The following is a 23,316-nucleotide window of genomic DNA, read 5'->3' as shown; positions in this document are numbered from 1 at the left end:
TGCTAAAGTGATCTCCAAAAAACTCATTCCACTACCTTACATCATTCTTTGCAGATGTGTACTCTCCTACTTTAAGTACTCATTTATTTTATCATCTTCATTTGTTTGGGTTTAGTCACAGGGTATTAAGTCTGGTCAATTTAAGGTTTTTTTCTTCATTGTTGTTACCATGAAATTGAACATGTCATCTGTCTGCCTCTCTCTGTTAACCGGCGATAGACACAAAAAGCTGGAGTAACTCAGTGGAACAGGCAACATCTCTGGAGAGAAGGAATGGGAGATGTTTTGGGTCGGGTCTGAAGAAGGGTCGTTGCGAAACGTCACCCATTCTTTCTCTCCAGAGATGCTGAGTTACTCCAGCTTTTTGTGTCTATCATTGGTTTAAACTAGCATCTGCAGTTCCTTCTTACACATCTCTCTGCTAACCCATCTAAATCCTATAGTAGACATCATATCTTGCCTCCTTTTCTGCATTTGCCAACAAAAACAATAAATGGAATTCTCCAGAGAAAATATCAGTTAAAATCCCCTCATGTTTTGGGCTAACAGCAAATGGAGCAGCTTTGCAGAGAATGAGGGTTAGAAATAATAACATGTAGGAATCTGAGATGATGCATAAAACAAACCATTTTATTAATAAAATGTGCTCCATTACAAAAAGGTTTTTGGACTCCAAAATAATAAAATCGTTTGAAGTGCTGTTTGTGTTGGCCTGACTTTCTTGCAAAACCTTTGATGAGTAAAATAATGAAATATCTAACGTAAACGATGTTCCTTTGCATGTCTAGGGAGAGTAAAATGAGATATTGAAGGTCATTTAATCTGTTCCATCACCAGAACTCCTTTTGTTGTGTTATAATTTTGTTAATTATCCTTATCAGAAAGTGTTGCTCCTAGAGTTCCGACAATCAATGAGGCGAGTGAAAATAAATCTTGCTTCTGAATTTGAACAAGGCAACATTCTCTGCTTTTGTAACCAGATATGGACCCCCATGTCTGCAGGAGGTGTACACATTTGCAAAAATAATGGCAAAGGCACTGGAAGAAGTACTAGCAGCGTAAATGCTTCCAGATCAGGTGGGCTTTGTTCAAACAGATATTCTGAAATGCTCTCTCTATCCTTATTTGAGGCATTCCATGCATCCAGATTGAAGATTCTGCACAGGAATCTTTAGAAATGAGGATATGTGTATTTAAAGGAGATGAGTATGTCAGCAACGTTTTAGAGCTCTATTCACACCATAATATTCTTAAAATTGCCTCAAAGCACTATTGAAGTGCTTATTTAAACTAATTATATTTTAAAATTCAAATGTTGTTTGAAGCACCAAAGAGCACAAAATCCTACACACAACATTTTGAACCCTTGGGGATGTAGGAATGGAAGTTGTACTAGAAGTGGCTTAAAAAAAATGTTCTGAATCAGTTGACAGATTATAATAGCAAGTTTCAAGTAATCTGATTTAGAATGTTCAGCCATGCTGGTTTAATTTCATTATAGCTCCATAAATTGAAATAATCTTTATGTAATCAGTCCAGGAGGCTAGTCCTGATTTGAATTTCCATTAATAACATGGTGAGATGTTGTACAGTTGGGTTCATAGGATGAAAATTAATATTTTGTAATCTATAAGTTTCATTCATTTTCGCAAAAATTGTGCACGGCAGGCAGCAGGTGTTACATGTACCGTGAAAAGCAGTTAAGCTTCTTGCTAATTATTGGACCAAATAAATACATGGTTAGAAATTGTAAAAAATACTGCAACGGATCTGAAAGGGGACTCTTTCTCAGAAATACTTAGAGAATGAACTCAACTGTTAGCAAATGCAAATTGCAAAGATTTAATTATGAATTGTAAACTGGATTTTAGGCTGTGCATGTGACCTCCACTTTATGCAAAATCCTAGAGTGTTTCTTTTCTGCACAGATTTTTACTAATGATTAAAATAATTTCTTGTATAATTGCTTGTTATGTTTTAAAATCTGGAGTTTGAAATTGCTGTGGTTTTTCATCTTAATATTCAAACTAATATTAAAATAGGTTAGGAATAGAGTCCGTCTTAAAGTTATCAGCCTCCAATTCATATCCATGTGTAAACAAAGAGAGCTGACATCTTTGGGGTACAAGCTTGTGTCAGATCTTAATATGTACAAACATTTGTTAGGCGTATCTTCGTTCATTTATTGTGCTGTTATCTTAAATTCAAATAGTTGAAGAAATGCATTGATTAATAGACATAGGCTTTTAAGTAACAATTCTTGCTCTGATAGCTCAAGGCAAATAAACCTTTGTAAGCTCCAGGTTTTTAATGGGAGATTACACATCACTGTCAATTTGGTTATTTGAAAACAATTTAATTTACGCAAAAAAAACATACATCCCCACTGCCTTTTAGTTTTGCCAATCTGGTGTAATGGAGAATTGGGAATGGAGAGGTCAGAGATCATGTCATAGCAATTGTTTTGTTTAATCCTCCTTTCTACATCCTGAAACTGCTGGGCAGAGCTAAGCTACAAGGCTTCACAAATACCTTATAATGTCAAAGGAGACCATTCAGCCTGTTGGGTACATATCTTCTCCCAAGAGAGCAGTCTCTAGCCTCAATCTCTCATTTTTGTTTCCTTGTACCCCTTCAACTTCTCTTTTTACACATGCACATCAATTTCCCTGTGATTATTTTCATCATTAGTATACATTGGGGTAATTTACAGTAGCCAATTAACTTATGAGAAGATAGACACAAAATGCTGGAGTAACTCAGCGGGACAGGCAGCATCTCTGGATAGAAGAAATGGGTGACGTTTCGGGTAGACCTTCTTCGGACCGGTCTCGATCCGAAACGTCACCTATTCCTTCTATCGAGAGATGCTGACTGTCCCGCTGGGTTACTCCAGCACTTTGAGTTTATCTTTGATGTAAACCAGCATCTTCAGTTTCTTCCAACATAATTAACTTATGAGCATGTCTTTGAAACGTAGGATGAAATTGGGTGTCACAGATAGCACCAAAGGTCAAGATGAAATCTGGGTCCCTGAAATTGTGATCCCCTACTAACCCTTGTAGGGTGTTCTCTCGTAACTTTCCCAACTGACATATCCTGAATGAAATTTGGATCAAACTTGGCATACCAATATCACAAGCTTTGTTTTAATTTTGTTGAACCACAATCATACATAGAGTTTATGGACACAGATGCAGGTTCTAGAGGGAGATGACTGTGAAAACACAAGGTGCCCTTTATCCTTCACGAGCTTCATTTTAATTTTATTGGCCCCTGCATGTGTAATAGATGAAAAATGAATTTCACTGTGCAGGTGCATATGCGACAGATAAAGCACTATTGACACATAGAGTTTAAGGACACACGTGCAGGTTCCAGAGGGAGATGACTGAAAACACAAGAAGATCTTTATCCTCCTTCCAAGCTCATGAAGTACTCCTTTAGTACACAAAGACAAGGGGGATCAATCTGTTAACCTTTGATGTCAGTGGAATTGAATCTGCATGCAACAATGCTGTCATTACTTGTTTAAACCTGGATGGCCAACACTTTCAGAGACAAAGTCCCAGCATTTCTTACCTGTTGTCCCACTCCCTCCCCTTCTCATCCAACCAACATAAGGTATTTCCACTTTTTAAAAGGAAACCGATATATTTATTTGAGAAAAGTGATCATAAATGAAGGATTTGGGTAGATTACGCAAGAAAAGATTATCAACATGAAAATGCTTTGATGTACAAAGAAATGAAAGTTTATCAGCTCACACTGTTTGTCTTCTATTGCTAGCCGACTATACGTTTTGCAGGGTGGTTTGGCTCAACAAGAGTGGAGAGTTCCTGAACTGATGCACAGACTCCTTCAATACCTTGAGCCTAAACTAACACAGGTCTATAAAAATGTGCGAGAAAGAATAGGAAGGTAAGTGCTTTCAAATAACAGGATTTAAAATATTGCAATAACATGTTATGAGTATTTAGAGTTCAAAGTTGTGACTTAGATGTAGAATCATTTAAATCAATATTTGAATATAGTGTAAGTTTAAAATACAGCTCCTTACCCGCTGACATCTTTCCTCTTTTCTCAAATTCCTTTCTTTGCCTTCTTTCTTCTCCAAATATATTTATCTTTTTCCTTTTTAAACTATTTTGAGTGTTTGTGAGCTCCTATTTGTGTGAGAAGCATCCTGGTTGAGTACGATCTTGCGCTGGTTTTATTCCATTGATTTCAAATTGTATCAAATCCATTAAATAGTTGTAAGGAATGGGAATTCTGATTGTTGATTCCCCACGCACTAACCCAGATGCGCCTGATCTGTAAACCAGCATCCAATGTCAGTATCGCACTACAAACGTCAAATCATGTGACTCAATTAAACTATTTAAGCAAATGGTTGGTTATTTAAAATCATTCATGTAGGTCTACAAACTTCTAAACAGAAATAAAATATTCATATTTGTGTTCCCACTGCTTCGCCGATGATATCCAGCTCCTCATCTCCACCAAGTCAATCTCCACCACCACACACTCTACACTGACAAACTGCATCACTGAAATAAAATCTTGGCTTCAATCAAATTTCCTCAAACTCAACTGCAACAAATCTGAAATCATCATCATTGGTCCAAAAACACTCACCAAATTCACCCAAAACTTCATCCTCAATATTGATGGTCTCCCAGTATCCACCTCCCCTCACATCCGGAATCTTGGAATCATCTTTGATCAAACCCTCTCCTTCGACAAACACATCAAACACATCACAAAGACAGCCTTCTTCCACCTCAAAAACATCGCCCGTCTCCGTCCATCCCTCTCCTCCACAGCTGCAGAAACCCTCATCCACGCCTTCATCACCTCCCGTCTGGACTACTGCAACAGCCTCCTCTATGGCTCACCCTCAAAAATCATCAGTAAACTTCAATACATTCAAAACTCCGCTGCCCGTCTACTCACCCACTCCCCGTTCCGTGACCATATCACCCCCGTTCTTTACAAGCTCCACTGGCTCCCCATCCCCCAGAGAATCCAGTACAAAATCCTCCTCATGACCTACAAAGCCATCCATAACCTGGCCCCATCCTACCTGACTGACCTCCTCCACAGGCACACTCCCACCTGCACCCTCCACTCTGCTGCTGCCAACCTCCTGTCCCTCCCCCATCCAGACCAAACTCAGATCCTGGGGGGACAGGGCTTTCTCCATCGCTGCTCCCACCCTCTGGAACTCACTACCCCAAACCGTCAGAGACTACTCCTCACTCACCACATTCAAAACATCACTGAAGTCTCACCTGTTCAGCACTGCCTTCAACCACTGACCGTCACCTCACCTTCTGTCTCCTTTTTCTGTTCGTTTACTTATTTATCTATTTATTTTCTTCTCTATGTTCTAGTAATCCCTGTAAAGCGTCTTTGAGTGTTTGAAAAGCGCTATATAAATGTAATGCATTATTATTATTATTATTATTAATTCTAAAATTTGTGAATTAAATGGCAATAAAATCTGTGTGTGTTATTACATAATATAAATTATACAAGATAAAGTTGCAATGGACTATTCTTCCCTTTAATTTTATTTTTCACTATTTTTCTGCAGCGTTCTAACGTATTTATTCATGATAGATGTCACCCTCCCTAATTCAAATCCAACACTGTCACCACGTGTCTCTGAATTCACCAGCCGTATCATAGATCAACTTAAACCTTTGATGGAAATTGAGGAAGAGATACAAAATCACATTGTTGAAGAAAATGGTATTGGGGTACAAGATGAAAGAACCCAGGCAATTAAACTTCTGAAAACAGGTAGAACAATTAATATACAATTAATATTTTGTGCACAGTTTATTAAGCTATCCTTAAGTAGTTTACTATGTGGAGTAAAGGCTGTACTCCTTATTTGTTGAGATGGAAAGTGGTGAGCCTGGCCTGTCCTTTTTCAGACTGGATCTTAATACTATATTGTGTGGTGAAAGATGTATTCATTTGTTGGTGTTAAACCTGCATCTATTGAAGACCAATTGTAAGATAAATTGTTTAGGTGTGGATTTATTATTATCACATATACTGAGGTACAGTGAAGAGCTTAGTTTTGTACGCTATCCATTCAAATCTGATAATTTTATGCATAAATACAATCAAGCCAAATTCAATTACAATAGGTAGAGCAAAGGGAAAGATACAGAGTGCAGAACATAGCTATAAAGTAGAAAATAAATTTAAAAGAGTAGCACAATTGTATTGGATGATTGTAGATCCTCCTCTGGGACCAGCAGTCAAAGAGTTGCTGCACTCCAACGCCATCTTGGTTTTGAACAAGTTCATTCAAAATTCTACAAACGAGCTTCAGAAGAAGTGACTTGGGTTTTTTTTCCCCATTCCTGAAGATTTTTTCCCAACTTAGTAATTGAGTCAGTCTGAAGAAGGATCTCGACCCGAAATATCACCTATTCCTTTTTTCCAGAGGCTGTCTGACCTGCTGAGTTACTCCAGCTTTTTGGTTCTTGGTTCTTGGTCCTCCAAAATATTCCAAATGGAATTTAAACTTTTTGTGTCTATCTTAGTAATTGAGATGTTGTTTGTTAATACTGTAAATTGTCTTACAGTTTATACCAAATGTATTTTATTAGGCACAATATTTCACAGTGCTGTATTTGATTTATAGCTGAATCTATTAGTGTGACAGCCATACCCAAATTATGTGAACATTTGGGTCAATGATAAATTCATCTAATGTTTTTTAGGTAGTGCTTGCAGCTGCTAGTAATGTGGTGACTGCATTAAAGGATCTGTCGCTTGTTGTAGAATCCCGTTGAGATTTGCCTGATTCTTAAGTCTGCCTAATGAATAGTTGGGCTGCTGGTTGTGGAAGCATCATTATCGGCTCATGTTCTATTGTTCCTTCTATACTAAACCTGGGTCTCTATCATTGATCCACATACAGACCTCCCAACCCTTCCGAATTTGGCAGAAAGTTTCCGCTTTCTTATTTCATTTCCGCTTTCTTATTTCATTTCCGCCATTCCGATTTCACCTCACATTTTTCCGCAAAACACACGCCTCGTTGCTCGCCCTGGGAGGGAGGTGGGGGTGGGAGTGGAGTGGGGGAGGATGGGAGAGGGGTGGGGGAGAGGGGTAGTGGAGGTGAGGGGAAAAGGAGGGGAGGGCGGGAGTGAGGGGGGAGGGGGGTAGGCGGGAGTGGGGGGGGAAGGGCGGGATTCGGGAGCGAGGGGGGAGGGCGGGAGTCGGGGGGAAAGGGGGGGAGTCGGGAGTGGAGGTAGAGTGGGTGGGTAGGGGGGAGGAATGGGAGGTGGGGGGGACATGGACTGTTGTGATGTGCTGTTGAAGACCACTGGAGCAAGTATGTCTTCAATGTTAGGTAAGTGCAGTTTTAAATGAAACTCTTTCTTCATAACTTAATCATACATTTTGTGTAAGGAAAAAGAAAAATAGAGAAAACAAAACAAAACAATTTTTTCTTTGTGTTGTAAAAAGTATTTCTGTTCAATAACCTTTCTATAAATAGCAGAATATACTCATGGTAGGCCTGACATTGTACATGTAGTCCAAGAACTACAGACTGTTGGAAATAATAGTCGTTTTTCACACATGAATGTAGCGCAACGTGTATGTGCATTTGGCGTGCATACTTTTTTTTGCTGAAAAGTTGCATTACTGGCCATATTATGAATTTTGATGTAAAATTCTGAATTTTGGACATCAAAATTCTGAATTTGTAAAATCAAATGTTGGGAGGTCTGCACATAACTTAAAATTTTCCTTTTGGATGCATTATGTATATTTTGGCTACTTTTCTGTATTCATGACCCTATTTCCAGTGTTTTCAAATTGTCTCTTTTATTAAACTTTATAAGTTCTTCATCTGCTCAACTTATTGTATCTTCTTGCAGCTTGTTCACTATGGTTATACTATTTCTGAATTTGTTCTTTGCTCTAGACTCAACTTGCTCCTCTAACTAAAATCCTGACAAATTAGTTAAACGTTCTTGCTTCTTTTTGATGTAGCTTTAAAGCAATTCTTATTTGTTCCTATTATAAGCTCAAGAGAATCAGGAAAGAAGAGTTAAGAGAATTTAATTGTCATATGTACTGACGACAGAAAAATGAAATTGTTGCAGTTTAACAAGTCTGTAAACACAATAACACAAGATATTATTTAATAATAAATTTTAAATTAGTAACCGTTATACTAGGTAACCATTATAGTGCAAAAAACCAAACCAAAGTGTACCCAAAGACACAGTTCATGGACGATCATAATTGCTGACGTTTGCGAGATGCTGCCTGTCCCGCTGAGTTACTCCAGCATTTTGTGCCTATCTGCGAATTTAAAGATAATTGGAGCTGTGTCTAAGCTTCCGTTTATTCTCATGGCTACACATTCAAATCAAGCTGTGTGGCTTTCATTTTGTGTTATGGAAACCTAAAGTTATTGGTAAAGATTTGACATCCTAACCTGTGGCATTTTTGTTTTGCTGCGTAGTGCTGAAATGGTTAATGGCAAGTGCAGGAAGGTCATTTTCTACAGCAATTGCAGAACAGCTCCATCTGATGCCATTATTGTTCAAGGTACATTGTAATATTTCAATCTTACTTTCTGGATATGATTGGAAAACATGTATATTTGTTTGAACTGTTTCTTAAATGCAATTTGTCCTGCATAATTAGCCCTTAAAAATAATTTGTTTCATGTTTCTGCTATTGAAAAGCAGATAGTTTGCCTTTGCTGTGGCTTCACTTCCTGGATGCAAGCAAAAAGTACAGTCCAGAGGAGGCACTTCATCTATTTATCGCTCTGCTTTGGCATTGCTCATTTAAAAAATTTAGAACTGAATGAAATTAGGTGCAAGAACATGCACGGTAATGGACCAAATCTTGGCATAACCACTTTTCCCAGTGAAAAATTTATGTCCTCTCACCTCTTTATTTCCAGTTGTTACTCTGCTTTTGTTAAATGGTTAAAACTATAAGTTAAAGATCCAAGGTTAGTTTTCCTCAAGTTATAAAATTAGATTACATATTGTAATTTTTTTTAAAGATGGGAATTTTCCTCCTATTCATTTAAAAGGGTTTATGCCTGATTGCATTAGGTCGTATGTTAATTTGACAGTTTTCTTCTTGCCAAATTAATTTCCCCCATTGACACATCGAGTCTTTTGTACTTTGGAAATTGAGTAAACACCATAAATTATTTTTGTCTTTTTAAAAAATTTAGATCGCTCCTGTTGAAAATGATGAGAGTTACGATGAACTTAAAAGAGATGCAAAGATGTGTTTATCACTCATGTCTCAGGGATTGCTTTATCCCCATCAAGTGGGTTTGGTATTAGATGTCATGAAACAGGTAAACAGTGCATTTTGAAATGTTGTCTTTTTTAATTTAGTAGACTAATTTAAGAAAAAACCTCTTCCCTAAATGATAATTTGCACACGTGAAGATGGCTACTTACAAGATTTCAATGGATCACGTTTAGAAAACTCAAATTTAAAATACTGCATTTGTTGGAAATGTGGGAACTGAGTTTCTGCTTCAATTATGATTGATGATGAGACACAAACTCATGATCTTATATACCTCTATAAGATCACCCCTCATCCTCCTGCACTCCAAGGAATAGTCCCAGCCTGCTCAGCCTCTCCCTATATATTGAGACTATGGTTTTAATGTTTCTGATGTGATACAGAGGGAGGTATAGGAAGTGAAAGAATTGTATAACTACTGTGAGAGTATGTCGCAGTTGCAGTTGAGAGAGCATACAATAGAGGTGTGTAGAAAAGAACTGCAGATGCTGGCTTAAATCGAAGGTAGACACAAAATGCTGCAGTAAATCAGCGGGACAGGCAGCATCTCTGGAGAGAAGGAATGGGTGACCTTTCGAGTCAAGACTGCCTGCCTGTGCCGCTGAGTTACCCCAGCATTTAGTGTCTACCTTCAATTTAAACCAGCATCTAAGTTCTTTCCTACACATTTTGTCTGCTCCATTGCAAAATCTCCTCAAGATATGTCTACTTTGAAGAAGTTCTCCTCTCTCCGAGTCTGAAGAAGGGTCTCGACCGGAAACGTCACCCATTCCTTCTCTCCAGAGATGCTGCCTGTCCCGTTGAGTTACTCCAGCATTTTGTGTCTACTTTTGAATACAATAGGGGGTTCATCCACTGAGAAATTGTTGGTAGAGCTCAAAAATAAGAATGGGTGCAATCACTCTGATGTGATTGCATTATCGGCCTCCCAATAGCCAAGATAAGGGAACTTTGGATAATGAGAAGGGTTATAAATTTGGTCACAAAGGAAATTGCAGCATATGTAAGTTTTAGAAAGATGAAATCAGCTAGAGTCTTTAAAGAAATATCAAGAAAGCAGGAAAGAACTCGAGCAGTGAATTAGGAGAGAAAATATGGGCCAGGAAATATCCTTGGCAAGTAGGATGAAAGAGAATCCCAAGGCATTTTATACATACGTTAAAAACAAGAGGATAACTAGGAAGAGCTTAGTTCAACGACATGCTGGGAGTCAGAGGATGTAGGAGGGAACTAAACAAGTACTTTGCATCGGTACTTACCAAGGAGAAGCTCATGGAGGATAGTTTGATCGGTGTGGGGCATTTTGGGATCAAGAAGGAGTTTGTGTAGGATTTGAAGAGCATTACGGTGGATAAATAGCCAGGGCCTGATTGGACCTATTGGGAGAGGACCTTATTGAGTGAGGCAAGAGAGAAGACTGCTGGTGCCTTGATGAATATCTTGGTATCCTCTCAAGCCACAAGTGAGGTCCTGGAGAGTATTCAATGTTGTTCCTCTGTCTAAGAAGGAATATAGGGATAGTCCAGGAAATTACAGGCCAGTGAACTATTGGAAAAGATAGAGAGTGAAGAGGATTGGGTAAAGATAGTGGTATTGGAGAGGATTCCCGGGAATAGTATTTATTCACATTTGGAAGAAAATGGGTTAATTTGCGGACAGTCAGCATGACATTGTGTAGGCCGGCCAGGTTATGTTTTACAAACTTGATTGCGGAGGTGAACAAGGTGATTAAAAAGGGTACGGCAGTGGAGATATTCTACATGGATTTTTCTAAGGCATCTGACAAGGTTCCTCATTGTAGACTGATCCAGAAGATTAAGATGCATGGGATCTGCGGTGACTTGTTGGATTCAGAATTGGCTTGCCCATGGAAGACACTGGGTAGTGATGGAAAAATGTTATACTGGCTGGAGGTCTATGACCAGTAATGTTTCACAAGGATCAATGCTGGGACCTCTGTTGTTTGTGATATATATAAATTACTTGGATGAATATGTAGATGGATTTGTTTGTAAATTTGCAGATGTCAGCAAAATTGGCAGAGTTGTGGACATTGAAGAAGGATGGTCAAAGGACATAACAGAATATACATCTATTACAGATATTGTCGGAGAAAATGCCGGACGGAGTTTAATCCGGTCAAGTGTGGGGTGTTGCACCTTTGGCAGTCATTTGTAACGGGAAAGTATATAGTTAATGGTGGGACTTTTACTGCATTGATGTATAGAGGGATCTTGGATTCCAAGATCGTCATATGAATACGTAGTAATTGGAAGGAATAGGGGTTATTTGCAAAAGCATTGGTGGAAGTTTGCATCATGTTCAGCATGGTTATCATGGGTGGAAAGGCCTGCATTTACTCCATTACTCCAGCATTTTGTGAAATAAATACCTTCGATGGGTGGAAAGGCCTGTACCTGTGTTAGAGAACCTGGATACCTGGACTGGATCTGTTATCTTATCAGATGATCTTAATGAATAGAAGACACCAGACTGCAAATGCTGGGGTTTTGATGGAAAAAAAGCACTGGAGGACAATAGACAATAGACAATAGACAATAGGTGCAGGAGTAGGCCATTCAGCCCTTCGAGCCAGCACCGCCATTCAATGCGATCATGGCTGATCACTCTTAATCAGTACCCCGTTCCTGCCTTCTCCCCATACCCCCTCACTCCGCTATCCTTAAGAGCTCTATCCAGCTCTCTCTTGAAAGCATCCAACGAACTGGCCTCCACTGCCTTCTGAGGCAGAGAATTCCACACCTTCACCACCCTCTGACTGAAAAAGTTCTTCCTCATCTCCGTTCTAAATGGCCTACCCCTTATTCTCAAACTGTGGCCCCTTGTTCTGGACTCCCCCAACATTGGGAACATGTTATCTGCCTCTAATGTGTCCAATCCCCTAATTATCTTATATGTTTCAATAAGATCCCCCCTCATCCTTCTAAATTCCAGTGTATACAAGCCCAATCGCTCCAGCCTTTCAACATACGACAGTCCCGCCATTCCGGGAATTAACCTAGTGAACCTACGCTGCACGCCCTCCATAGCAAGAATATCCTTCCTCAAATTTGGAGACCAAAACTGCACACAGTACTCCAGGTGCGGTCTCACCAGGGCCCGGTACAACTGTAGAAGGACCTCTTTGCTCCTATACTCAACTCCTCTTGTTACGAAGGCCAACATTCCATTGGCTTTCTTCACTGCCTGCTGAACCTGCATGCTTCCTTTCATTGACTGATGCACTAGGACACCCAGATCTCGTTGAACTCCCCCTCCTCCTAACTTGACACCATTCAGATAATAATCTGCCTTTCTATTCTTACTTCCAAAGTGAATAACCTCACACTTACCTACATTAAACTGCATCTGCCATGTATCCGCCCACTCACACAACCTGTCCAAGTCACCCTGCAGCCTTATTGCATCTTCCTCACAATTCACACTACCCCCCAACTTAGTATCATCTGCAAATTTGCTAATGGTACTTTTAATCCCTTCGTCTAAGTCATTAATGTATATTGTAAATAGCTGGGGTCCCAGCACCGAACCTTGCGGTACCCCACTGGTCACTGCCTGCCATTCCGAAAGGGACCCATTTATCCCCACTCTTTGCTTTCTGTCTGTCAACCAATTTTCTATCCATGTCAGTACCCTACCCCCAATACCATGTGCCCTAATTTTGCCCACTAATCTCCTATGTGGGACCTTGTCGAAGGCTTTCTGAAAGTCGAGGTACACCACATCCACTGACTCTCCCTTGTCAATTTTCCTAGTTACATCCTCAAAAAATTCCAGTAGATTTGTCAAGCATGATTTCCCCTTCGTAAATCCATGCTGACTCGGAATGATCCCGTTACTGCTATCCAAATGCTCAGCAATTTCGTCTTTTATAATTGACTCCAGCATCTTCCCCACCACTGATGTCAGACTAACTGGTCTATAATTACCCGTTTTCTCTCTCCCTCCTTTCTTAAAAAGTGGGATAACATTTGCTATCCTCCAATCCACAGGAACTGATCCTGAATCTATAGAACATTGAAAAATGATCTCCAATGCTTCCACTATTTCTAGAGCCACCTCCTTAAGTACTCTGGGATGCAGACCATCAGGCCCTGGGGATTTATCAGCCTTCAGTCCCATCAGTCTACCCAAAACCATTTCCTGCCTAATGTGGATTTCCTTCAGTTCCTCCATCACCCTAGGTTCTCCGGCCCCTAGAACATTTGGGAGATTGTGTGTATCTTCCTCAGTGAAGACAGATCCAAAGTAACGGTTTAACTCGTCTGCCATTTCTTTGTTCCCCATAATAAATTCCCCTGCTTCTGTCTTCAAGGGGGGTGGGAGTCAGGGACAGCCATTGAATCCTGTATATTGTGCAAGTGCCCAATACTACTCATGGGCGAATAGGGCAAAAATGTTGAATGTCAGAGATTAATTCAGCAGCTTTATATTTGCTGTAAAAAAATCAAACTGGATGATAGTAACCAGTGCAGTGTATCATATCATATCATATCATATATATACAGCGCGGAAACAGGCCTTTTCGGCCCACCAAGTCCGCGCCGCCCAGCGATCCCCGCACATTAACACTATCCTACACCCACTAGGGACAATTTTTTACATTTACCCAGTCAATTAACCTACATACCTGTACGTCTTTGGAGTGTGGGAGGAAACCGAAGATCTCGGAGAAAACCCACGCAGGTCACGGGGAGGACGTACAAACTCCTTACAGTGCAGCACCCGTAGTCAGGATCGAACCTGAGTCTCCGGCGCTGCATTCGCTGTAAAGCAGCAACTCTACCGCTGCGCTACCGTGCCGCCCTGTAAATATGATATTTTTAAAAACTCCATGCTGTGGATAATAATTTTGTATTTTTTCTTCTTTACACAGACTTCAGAGAGCAGTTCTTGGCATGCGAAATACACTGTTTTAACTTACATCCAGACCATGGTGTTCTACAATCTATTTATTTTTTTGGACAATGAACAGGCTGTCCAAGATGTAAGATGGCTTGTCATAAAACTCTTGGAAGATGAGCAGTTAGAGGTAAGATAATCAGATAACAGAGGAAAATACTGGAACGTCTCAGCCCAAGCCATGTCATACAGTTTTGTTCTTAAATTCACAATAATTGTAAACTGCACATTGCCAATATGTTTATATGCAGAAATAATTCTCTCTGCTCAGATTGATTGGAACTACTCAAGCTTCACATTTAAATGCCCCTTTACATTTAAATTTGAACTAATTTATAGAGGCAAGGAAGTGTTGAGATGCAGTCCTTTGAAGTGCGATGTTAAATTAGATGACTGATGAAACAAGTTTTACCCTTGATCAAATTCCAACCTTTTAATTTGTAAATTGCACCCTCACAAATATGGTTTACAACTTCCCTAGTTGGCTATAAATGCAAAGTTAAATTCTCCTGCCTGCAACTGTCTTGTATCACTAAACTTGCATTAATTTTAAGTTTCTGAACCTGACTCAGAGCCTTAGAGTCATACAGCACAGAAACTGGCCCTTTGGGCCAATTCTATGTCAAACCAAAATGCCCCATCAAAGCTAGCCCATTTACCCACATTTGACTCTTATTCCTCTGAACCTTTCCTCTCTATGTACCTGTCCAAATGTCTTTTAAATGTTGTTATTGTACCTGCTTCAACTAATTCCTTTGGCAGCTAGTTCCATATACCCGCACACTTCAAATGTAAATGTTTTTATTGCTGATGCTGGGAAGTTCCTGGGGGATTTTTACAGCCTTGAGAAGCAGGTGGAACGAGACAGCAACATGAGCAGAGCCTTGAGACATAGCACTTGCGACAGGTGAAACATGTAAAACTGTTGTGCATGTTGGAATAAACTCATAAAATAGTCGTTCTGGGCTTTGTTGTAGTACTACAGGAAAAGACACGAATGAGGCAGAATTGGGTGTTAAATATGCTGTGTGGACCTTGGGTGTGAAATGATGAATATCTTTTAACTGCCTACAGACAAGAGAAATGGCTGCTATCACCCTGAGTGGTCTTTTGCAGTGCAATTTCTTGACTATGGATTCCGCCATGCAGCTACACTTTGAACAGCTCTGCAAGACCAGACTTCCAAAGAAGAGGAAGCGAGACCCAGGCACAGTAATAGATACAATTCCTGCAGCAGGTAAAAATTAGTATGTTTATAAAATAGTCTGACTTGCAGCCAGTACTGTAATTAATTTTCTGCTTCTTAGCCTTTTTTTACCGGGTGAACTCGAAGGTCAAGCTGTAATAAATGTACAAACATTAAATTGGATTATTTTTAAATATGAATGACATATGTAATAGATGTACTACTTTTCACCGGCCTCCACAGATTTGGTTCGACGGCATGCCGGAGTATTGGGATTAAGTGCCTGCATCTTATCGAGTCCATATGAAGTGCCGACTTGGATGCCACAGCTTCTGATGAACCTCAGTGGACACCTGAATGATCCACAACCTATAGAGGTAAATAGAGCCTGCTGCTTAGAGAAACTACATTTTCTGGTGATTTATTTGTGGTAGAATTAGGAATTTATTTGCTCAGAAAACTAAACCAATTAAAACAAAAAAAATGTCCTTCATTTAATCTTCAATTATGAAGTGCACATCTTCAATTAGTTTTGTTTATTGTCACAAATACTGAGATACAGTGAAAAGCTTTTGTTGCATGCTGATTTGTCAGCGTTATGTTTCTAAATAACGGAGTTGTGTAGGAATTGTTATACATCGTGGAATTAGATTAATTTTATACAGCAGAGTAATTTGTAGTTAAGTTACATTAGTCTGAATAGTCTTCGCTCAATACCTTCGCTCAGTCCGCCTTAACCAATCTGATCTCCCGGTGGCTCAGCACTTCAACTCCCCCTCCCACTCCCAGTCTGACCTTTCTGTCATGGGCCTCCTCCATTGTCATAATGAGGCCCAGCGCAAATTGGAGGAACAGCATCTCATATTTCGCTTGGGCAGCTTACACCCGAGCGGTATGAACATTGACTTCTCCAACTTCAGATAGTTCCTCTGTCCCTCTCTCCCCCCCCCTTCCCAGCTCTCCCACTGTCTTCCTGTCTCCTACTACATCCTATCTTTGTCCCGCCCCCTCCCCTGACATCAGTCTGAAGAAGGGTCTCGACCCGAAACGTCACCCATTCCTTCTCTCCTGAGATGCTGCCTGACCCGCTGAGTTACTCCAGCATTTTGTGTCTACCTTCAATTTGAACTAGCATCTGCAGTTATTTTCCTACACTATTAGTCTGAATGGGAGTGTGTTACTTCATTGAAATTATGGTTAAGTGCAGAGTGCAGATTTAACTGCACAAATGCCATTGTAATGATGTTATCATCGAGTGGTATATTGTGCAATTTAGAAGAACTCGGTATTGAAAGAAAAATGTTCGAATTAGAATACAATCTTTTTATATTTGAGTTAGGGACATTAGGAATTTCAAATCTTGACATTTTTTCCTACGGTTAAAAAAATTAAACTGAGGTTTAAGTAAAAATAATGCATGAAAAGGAAATTAAAAATGCAGTCCTGAGGCTGAAGGTGTAAATAAAAAATTGTAAATAAAAGAATTTTTGTCAAGTTTAGGGCTAATTGCCTCTGAACACACATTATATTTTGTGCAGACCTGCTGAACCATCCATGTCATTTGATGGATTCCTGGTTGGAAACCCATGTTGTGGTTGGAAGAATAAATTGAGATGACTAGATTTAGGGTGTGCGTGGATCATGAACTTTACACACACTGATGAAAAGTATAAACTGGCACAATGTAAATCTAAATGCATAGAAAGCTACAGGGGCAGAATGTGGTGGCAAGGCCAAATCATCTGTGCTTGATCAGTTAAGATGTTTCTGTGTACTCAATTAGCTCATTAAAAAATGCCCTATAAATTGTTGCATTTACAAATTGATAAGTGCACAGGATCAACGGCATCTACAACTTTGGTGAATACCAGAGCAAATGCCTAGAATGAAACTTAACACTTGTTCAATTGTAAATGTCCATATTCAAAGTGAGGGGAAATATTTGTCATCCATTTGTGATTACTACCTTTTCATGAGAGGATGTACATTATTATTCATAAGCGTTGTGTGGGAAATTAATGCACAAGTGAAATAAATACACAGAGGTTAAGGATTAATTTCTACTTTGGGGAACAAGTTAATGAGGCAGCACTGAAGGGATTATTTGGAAATTTATTATTTTGATGGGTTCTGGCTTATTCTCAATTACGGCATAGTTTTTCTTTTGTTTTACCTGTATTCCACTAAAATTCCCTTTTGTTTTCACAGTTGACTGTGAAGAAAACATTATCTAATTTTCGAAGAACTCACCACGATAACTGGCAAGAACATAAGCAGCAGTTCACAGATGACCAGTTAGTGATTCTTGCAGACCTCCTTGTGTCACCATGTTACTATGCCTGAGGAGGTAAACAACTATTGAAACCAAACACTTACAATACAAAGTATTTATCGTCCCCAGCCCATATTTTTGTGTTTCCTGCTGATGCACAGTATTTTCTATAAATGAATATTTTCTGCAAAGACTGTGTTGATTTTCAAGGATCATACTTCTCTGTCTTTACCAATTTTTGGAGGGCTGAGGTACTAAAATGAGTTTGGAATAACAATTGTTCAGAAATGCATTATTCCAGGTCCAGTGTCCAAATACTGACTGTTGGCTATGTGAAAACCAAAGCTTTTACTTGTGTATTTTCAGCTAGGTTCTAGTTCTCTGGTGTCACTGTTGTATTGATGGTGATGTGCCAGTCTAGCTTCTGTTTGCTGACCTATCATAGCCGGAAGCACCCAGTATTACTATGGAAACTAATAATAAAAACAATATATAGTTAAATAATACATTTTTTCCCAAACTTTTATTTCTGCATTATCCAAACTCTAGACAAACTTATAATTCAGCATGACCTTGATACTGAGGGTGTCAGATTTTGTACATCAAACCTGCGCAATGAAAATGCCTTAACATTAACAAAATTTGAGCTGATGTTTTTGTTCAGGAGCTGCAATTGTTGTTGCAAATGTTAAGCATTTGTTTTGTAGAACAATTTACTTAGACTGTGGAGATAAGATAAGGTCTTAAATACTGGACAATATCACACAAAGGCAATGAATAAAGGCAAAGTTCAGGTTCTATGTTTAGGATCTACGTTTTATTTTCATGTAGTTATCTTTCCTTTTCACAAACTGAATACTCTGAAATGTTCTTGGAGTGGATGACTAGTTTTTTTCATCTGTACTGGGAAAATATTTTCCAACCTTTCAATTGGTTCTCCCAGACCAGGCACAATGTGCATTATGTGTCTTTAGAAGGACCCAGAGTTAAGGAGAGGGCAAGAGCTCTTTCAATATAGGAAAAAGAAAAACATTTTTATTGTCAAGATATCTTTGGTCTATTAATAGATATATCACTTTTGTGCTTTTACCCTCACTGAAAGGGACTATATCTGTCATAATTATAATTGCAATGGGTGGGCCAAGGTTGGCCTGAAGAAATTTCTCTGAATGTGAAAATCACTCATAACTGGGTAATGATATATACTTGTGTTTTTCAAGATTGTATACTTCTTTATCGGTTTCCAAAGCTTGTCTAAAGCATCAGTTTGCATTATAATCAATAGAATGTTGCCAGAATTATTGTAGGCTGCAACTCATCCTTCTTAACAGCAAGTGCTTAAAATGCTGGTTTCCAGGAAAACTGAAATATGTTGCACAATTAAGAATGTTTTTCTTATAGGTTGGAATGGGTGACCCAAATGTTGTGTGCGAAAACAAATGAGAGAGGGTGCATTAAGAATACATTCATAATTGTATATTTCCATTATTCAAAAGTAGCTATGGAAAAAAAAGATTTTCTAGAGTTGTTAGAGTCATAGAGCATGGAAACAGGCCCTTTGGTCCAACCTGCCCACACCGGCCAACATGCCCCATCTACACTCATTCCCCTTACCTGCGTTTGGCCCATATCCCTCTAAACCTGTGCTATCCATGTACCTGTCTAAATATTTCTTGTATGTTGCGATAGTACCTGCCTCAACTACCTCCTCCGGCAGCTCATTCCATACACCCACAACCCTTTGTGTGAAAAAGTTACCCCTCAGGATCCTATTAACTCTTCCCCCCGCCCCCCTCCCCCCCCCCCCCCCACCTTAAACCTATGTCTTCTGGTTCTCGATTCATCTATTTTCGGACAAGAGACTCTGTGCGTCGACCCAATCTATTCCTCTCATGATTTTGTACACCTCTAAAAGATCACCCCTCATCCTCCTGCACTCCAAGGAATAGAATCCTGGCCTGCTCAACCTTTCCCTATAGCCCAAGCCCATGAATCCTGGCAACATCCTCGTAGATTTTCTCTGTACCCGTTCCAGCTTGATAACATCTTTTTGATAACATGGTGCGCAAAACTAAACACAATGCTCTAAATGCGGCCTCACGAACATCTTTTACAACTGCAACATGACCTTCCAACTTCTATACTCAATATTCTGACTGGTGAAGGCTAATGTGCCAAAAGCCTTTTTGACCAACCTATATACCTGTGATCCCTCTGCTCTACAACAATCCCCAGAGCCCTACCATTCACTGTATAGGTCCTGCCCATGTTAGTGCTCCCAAACTACAAAACCTCACATTTCTCTGTATTAAATTCCATCAACCATCCCTCAGCCCAATTGCCTAACAGATCACGATCCTGCTGCAATTATGAACAACCATCATCACTATTTACAAATACAATACACCCACTTTTGTGTTATATGCAATAACACTTGCTAATCATGCCATGTAAGTTCTCATCCAAATCATTGTTGCAGATAACAAACAGCAATGGGCCCAGCACCGAACCCTGAGACACACCATGAATCACATGCCTCCAATCCGAAAAACAACCTTCCACTATCGTCCACTGCTTCCTTACGTGAAGCTATGAATTTCCTATCCATTCAGCTCTCTCCTTGAATCCCATGGAATCTAACCTTCCAGAACAGCCTACCATGCGGAACCTTGTCGAATGCCTTACTGAATCCATGTATACAACGTCTACAACTCTGCCTTCATCGACCTTTTTGGTCGCGTCATCAAAAAACTCAAATCGGATTTGTGAGACATGACCTCCCACATACAAATCTATGCTGACTAATCAGCCTGGCTCAGGATATACAAGTGCATGTATATCCTGTCCCTCAGAATTTAATGAGCTTCTACAAGAAATGAAGCATTATTGACCTGATTCTAAGTACTGAAAAAATATAGAGAATCATATAAACAGTGGTGACCATTGAACCATGCTATTCCATTGAACAGGCTTCATCCTGCATTTTTCTAGAATTTCCCTTCTGCCTCATCATTCCTCAATTAATAAAAGGGAAGTACACTGAATAATGGTTAGATTTTAAATGGAATTTCCTTGCATTTTTATTAAATTGCTTTTAGAAAGCAAAATTATAGAACTTTTTTTATTATTCATTTTATGCACATGGGCATTGTTGATGAGACCAGCATTTATCACCCATTGAAAAAACCTGACCTGAAACATTACCTCTCCATGTTCCCCTGAAAATACTGCCTGACCCTCTGAGCGACTCAAGTACTCTGTTTCTTTTTGTGTAAACCAGCATTTGCAATTCCATCTATCCACATTTATTACTCACCCCCTTAGCCTTTGAAATATATATTTGTGGGATATATTGAAGGGCTGTAGTGAACCCAGTCAATTGAAATTGAGTTAAATAAAAGGGGTTGGATAATATGGAGAAAATATCAGCCGACACTTAATGGGCCAAGTTACTGTTTCAGTGCCACAGTGTTCCATGAATTCAATGTATTCACTTTCCTTTGTAATCGTCAGTCTGGGCAGAGTCTTCTGTTATTTGAGGCCTGCTATGTTTACTTACTTGCACACACTTATAGTAGGTTGATATTTCGTCCCATTCTTGATTGGTTCCATTGCGATGTCACTGCCATTTCTACTATGTACAGGTAAATGTGCTGTGTAATTCATCTATCCAGTTATACTGAAAGTAAGCACGCCGGTACAGCAGGCAGTGAAGAAAGCAAATGGCATGTTGGCCTTCATAGCGAAAGGATTTGAGTGTAGGATCAAGGAGGTACTACTGCAGTTGTACAGTGCCCTGGTGAGACCACACCTGGAGTATTGTGTGTGGATTTGGTCTCCTAATTTGAGGAAGGACATTCTTGATATTGAGGGAGTGCAGCGTAGGTTCACCAGGTTAATTCCCGGGATCGCAGGACTGACATGTGATGAAAGAATGGGTGGACTGGGCTTGTATTCACTGGAATTTAGAAGGATGAGAGGGGATCTTATAGAAATATATAAAATTCTTAAGGGATTATTAGACAGGCTAGATGCAGGAAAAATGTTCCCGATGTTGGGGGAGTCCAGAACCAAGGGTCACAGTTTAAGAATAAGGGGTAGGCCATTTAGGACTGAGATGAGGAAAAACCTTTTCACCCAGAGTTGTGAATCTAGAATTCTCTGCCACAGAAGGCCAATTCACTGTATGTTTTCAAGAGAGAGTTAAATTTAGCTCTTAGTGCTAATGGAATCAAGGAATATGGGGAATATGGTATCTTTGATATGTAGAACCAAACCAATTTTGATCTCACCATATTTTTCCTTTTTCTCCTAGACAGTGGTTCAATTGACTCAAATGGAAAACGGTTTTGGTGCTACCACTATTGAACAACAAAGAAGATTTGTTATGTACATATGCCTGAGAATCTGATTTAACCATATAAATCTCTGAAGACCCAAGAAACTGCAAATTCTAATATTTTGTGTCATTCAAGATGATGAGATCTTTTTAAATCCAAGTAAATAATTCACAAAACAGCAGAAATTGTGTATGTATATAAGTGTGTTTAGTAGAATTTTGACTTTAAGTTTATAATATATAGACAATAGTTTTTTTTTGCTAATTTACAGAAATTGTAATTAAACACAAATCACTCTGCTGAATTTGTAAAATTCTTGTACAGTTTTTGCTCAAAACATCCTAATTTCTTGACTGCTCTGAAAACAGCTCTGGCTATTTAATGGACACATTGCATAACTGCTGTTTGGGCTGTAAAGGAAATGTAAAAACTGTACAAACAGGAGATGAAGTAACACATTTGTACAGAATGTAATCTTTAAAGATGTGGTGTTATCATATATGTTGAGTTTCATTTGTAATGGTGTGAATTTATAGTGGTTCTGTCTTCAGATCACGTGCTTTTCAATGGTTTTGGTGTTAATGCTTTCAAGAAAATACATTTTAGTCATCAGTTTTGCTAGACCGCTTCAGGTTTATCACGCTGCTATGTCTTATTGCATTCAAACCTTTTATTAAATTCCGTTATCTTTATTTGCTTTTCCCAATTACTTGGTATTTGTTACAATGTTTGAAATGCCAGCATCAAAAGTACTATCTTTTAATGTGCAATTAATCTGATGATAAACCATGGGTAAAAAGTCAAATCATACGATTGTACAACGTAAAAGACTTAACCACTCTATAGGGTATTGCCAAAAGCAGTGGTTTTCGATGTACTACCGAATATTTTAAAGCCAATAAATGGATTGTTTGTAACACATCTGCATTGCTTGTGAAAATGTATAAGATGGTGTAAAACTTTTAGAAAAACTGAAATCCTTGTTTCTTCGTTATTCACAGAATAAGGAAAATTACGTCAGATGACATTTTATTCGAGTGATCTATTTTGCTGACATCCCAAATCCCGCTGATTCCTACTTTTATGCAAATATAACCTTTTTTTTTTCTGGGTCATTATTATTAATAATTATTAATTATTATTAATATAATCATGCATTCATTTGTTAAACAGCATGATATTATTTTATGAGGTGATATTGACCAAGGGGAATATAAGAAAATAACTGCAGATGCTGGTACAAATCGAAGGTATTTATTCACAAAATGCTG

The 23,316-nt window shown here is 39.0% G+C and overlaps 1 protein-coding gene across 6 annotated transcripts in view; it reads left to right on the top strand.

The window, feature by feature from the left end:
- LOC144596489 (proteasome activator complex subunit 4-like) overlaps positions 1-23,022 on the top strand; it is a 126,877-nt gene extending 103,855 nt beyond the window's left edge. For 5 of the 6 annotated variants that reach the window (XM_078404829.1, XM_078404828.1, XM_078404826.1 and 2 more), the window contains 9 exons: positions 3,790-3,921; positions 5,600-5,808; positions 8,507-8,592; positions 9,239-9,367; positions 14,222-14,377; positions 15,322-15,484; positions 15,677-15,810; positions 17,642-17,780; positions 22,021-23,022. In XM_078404829.1, coding sequence (XP_078260955.1) covers positions 3,790-3,921; positions 5,600-5,808; positions 8,507-8,592; positions 9,239-9,367; positions 14,222-14,377; positions 15,322-15,484; positions 15,677-15,810; positions 17,642-17,776 — 1,144 coding nt within the window. In that variant the 3' untranslated portion in view covers positions 17,777-17,780; positions 22,021-23,022. The remainder of the gene's footprint in view (positions 1-3,789; positions 3,922-5,599; positions 5,809-8,506; positions 8,593-9,238; positions 9,368-14,221; positions 14,378-15,321; positions 15,485-15,676; positions 15,811-17,641; positions 17,781-22,020) is intronic. The other variant, XM_078404825.1, reaches the window with a different exon arrangement.
- Positions 23,023-23,316: the final 294 nt, after the last annotated feature.

This window comes from Rhinoraja longicauda, chromosome 9 (genome assembly GCF_053455715.1).
Source record: "Rhinoraja longicauda isolate Sanriku21f chromosome 9, sRhiLon1.1, whole genome shotgun sequence".
Classification (NCBI taxonomy): Eukaryota; Metazoa; Chordata; class Chondrichthyes; order Rajiformes; family Arhynchobatidae; genus Rhinoraja; species Rhinoraja longicauda.
The sequence above is the reverse complement of the archived record's forward strand: the minus strand, read 5'-3'. Positions and strand labels throughout refer to the sequence as shown.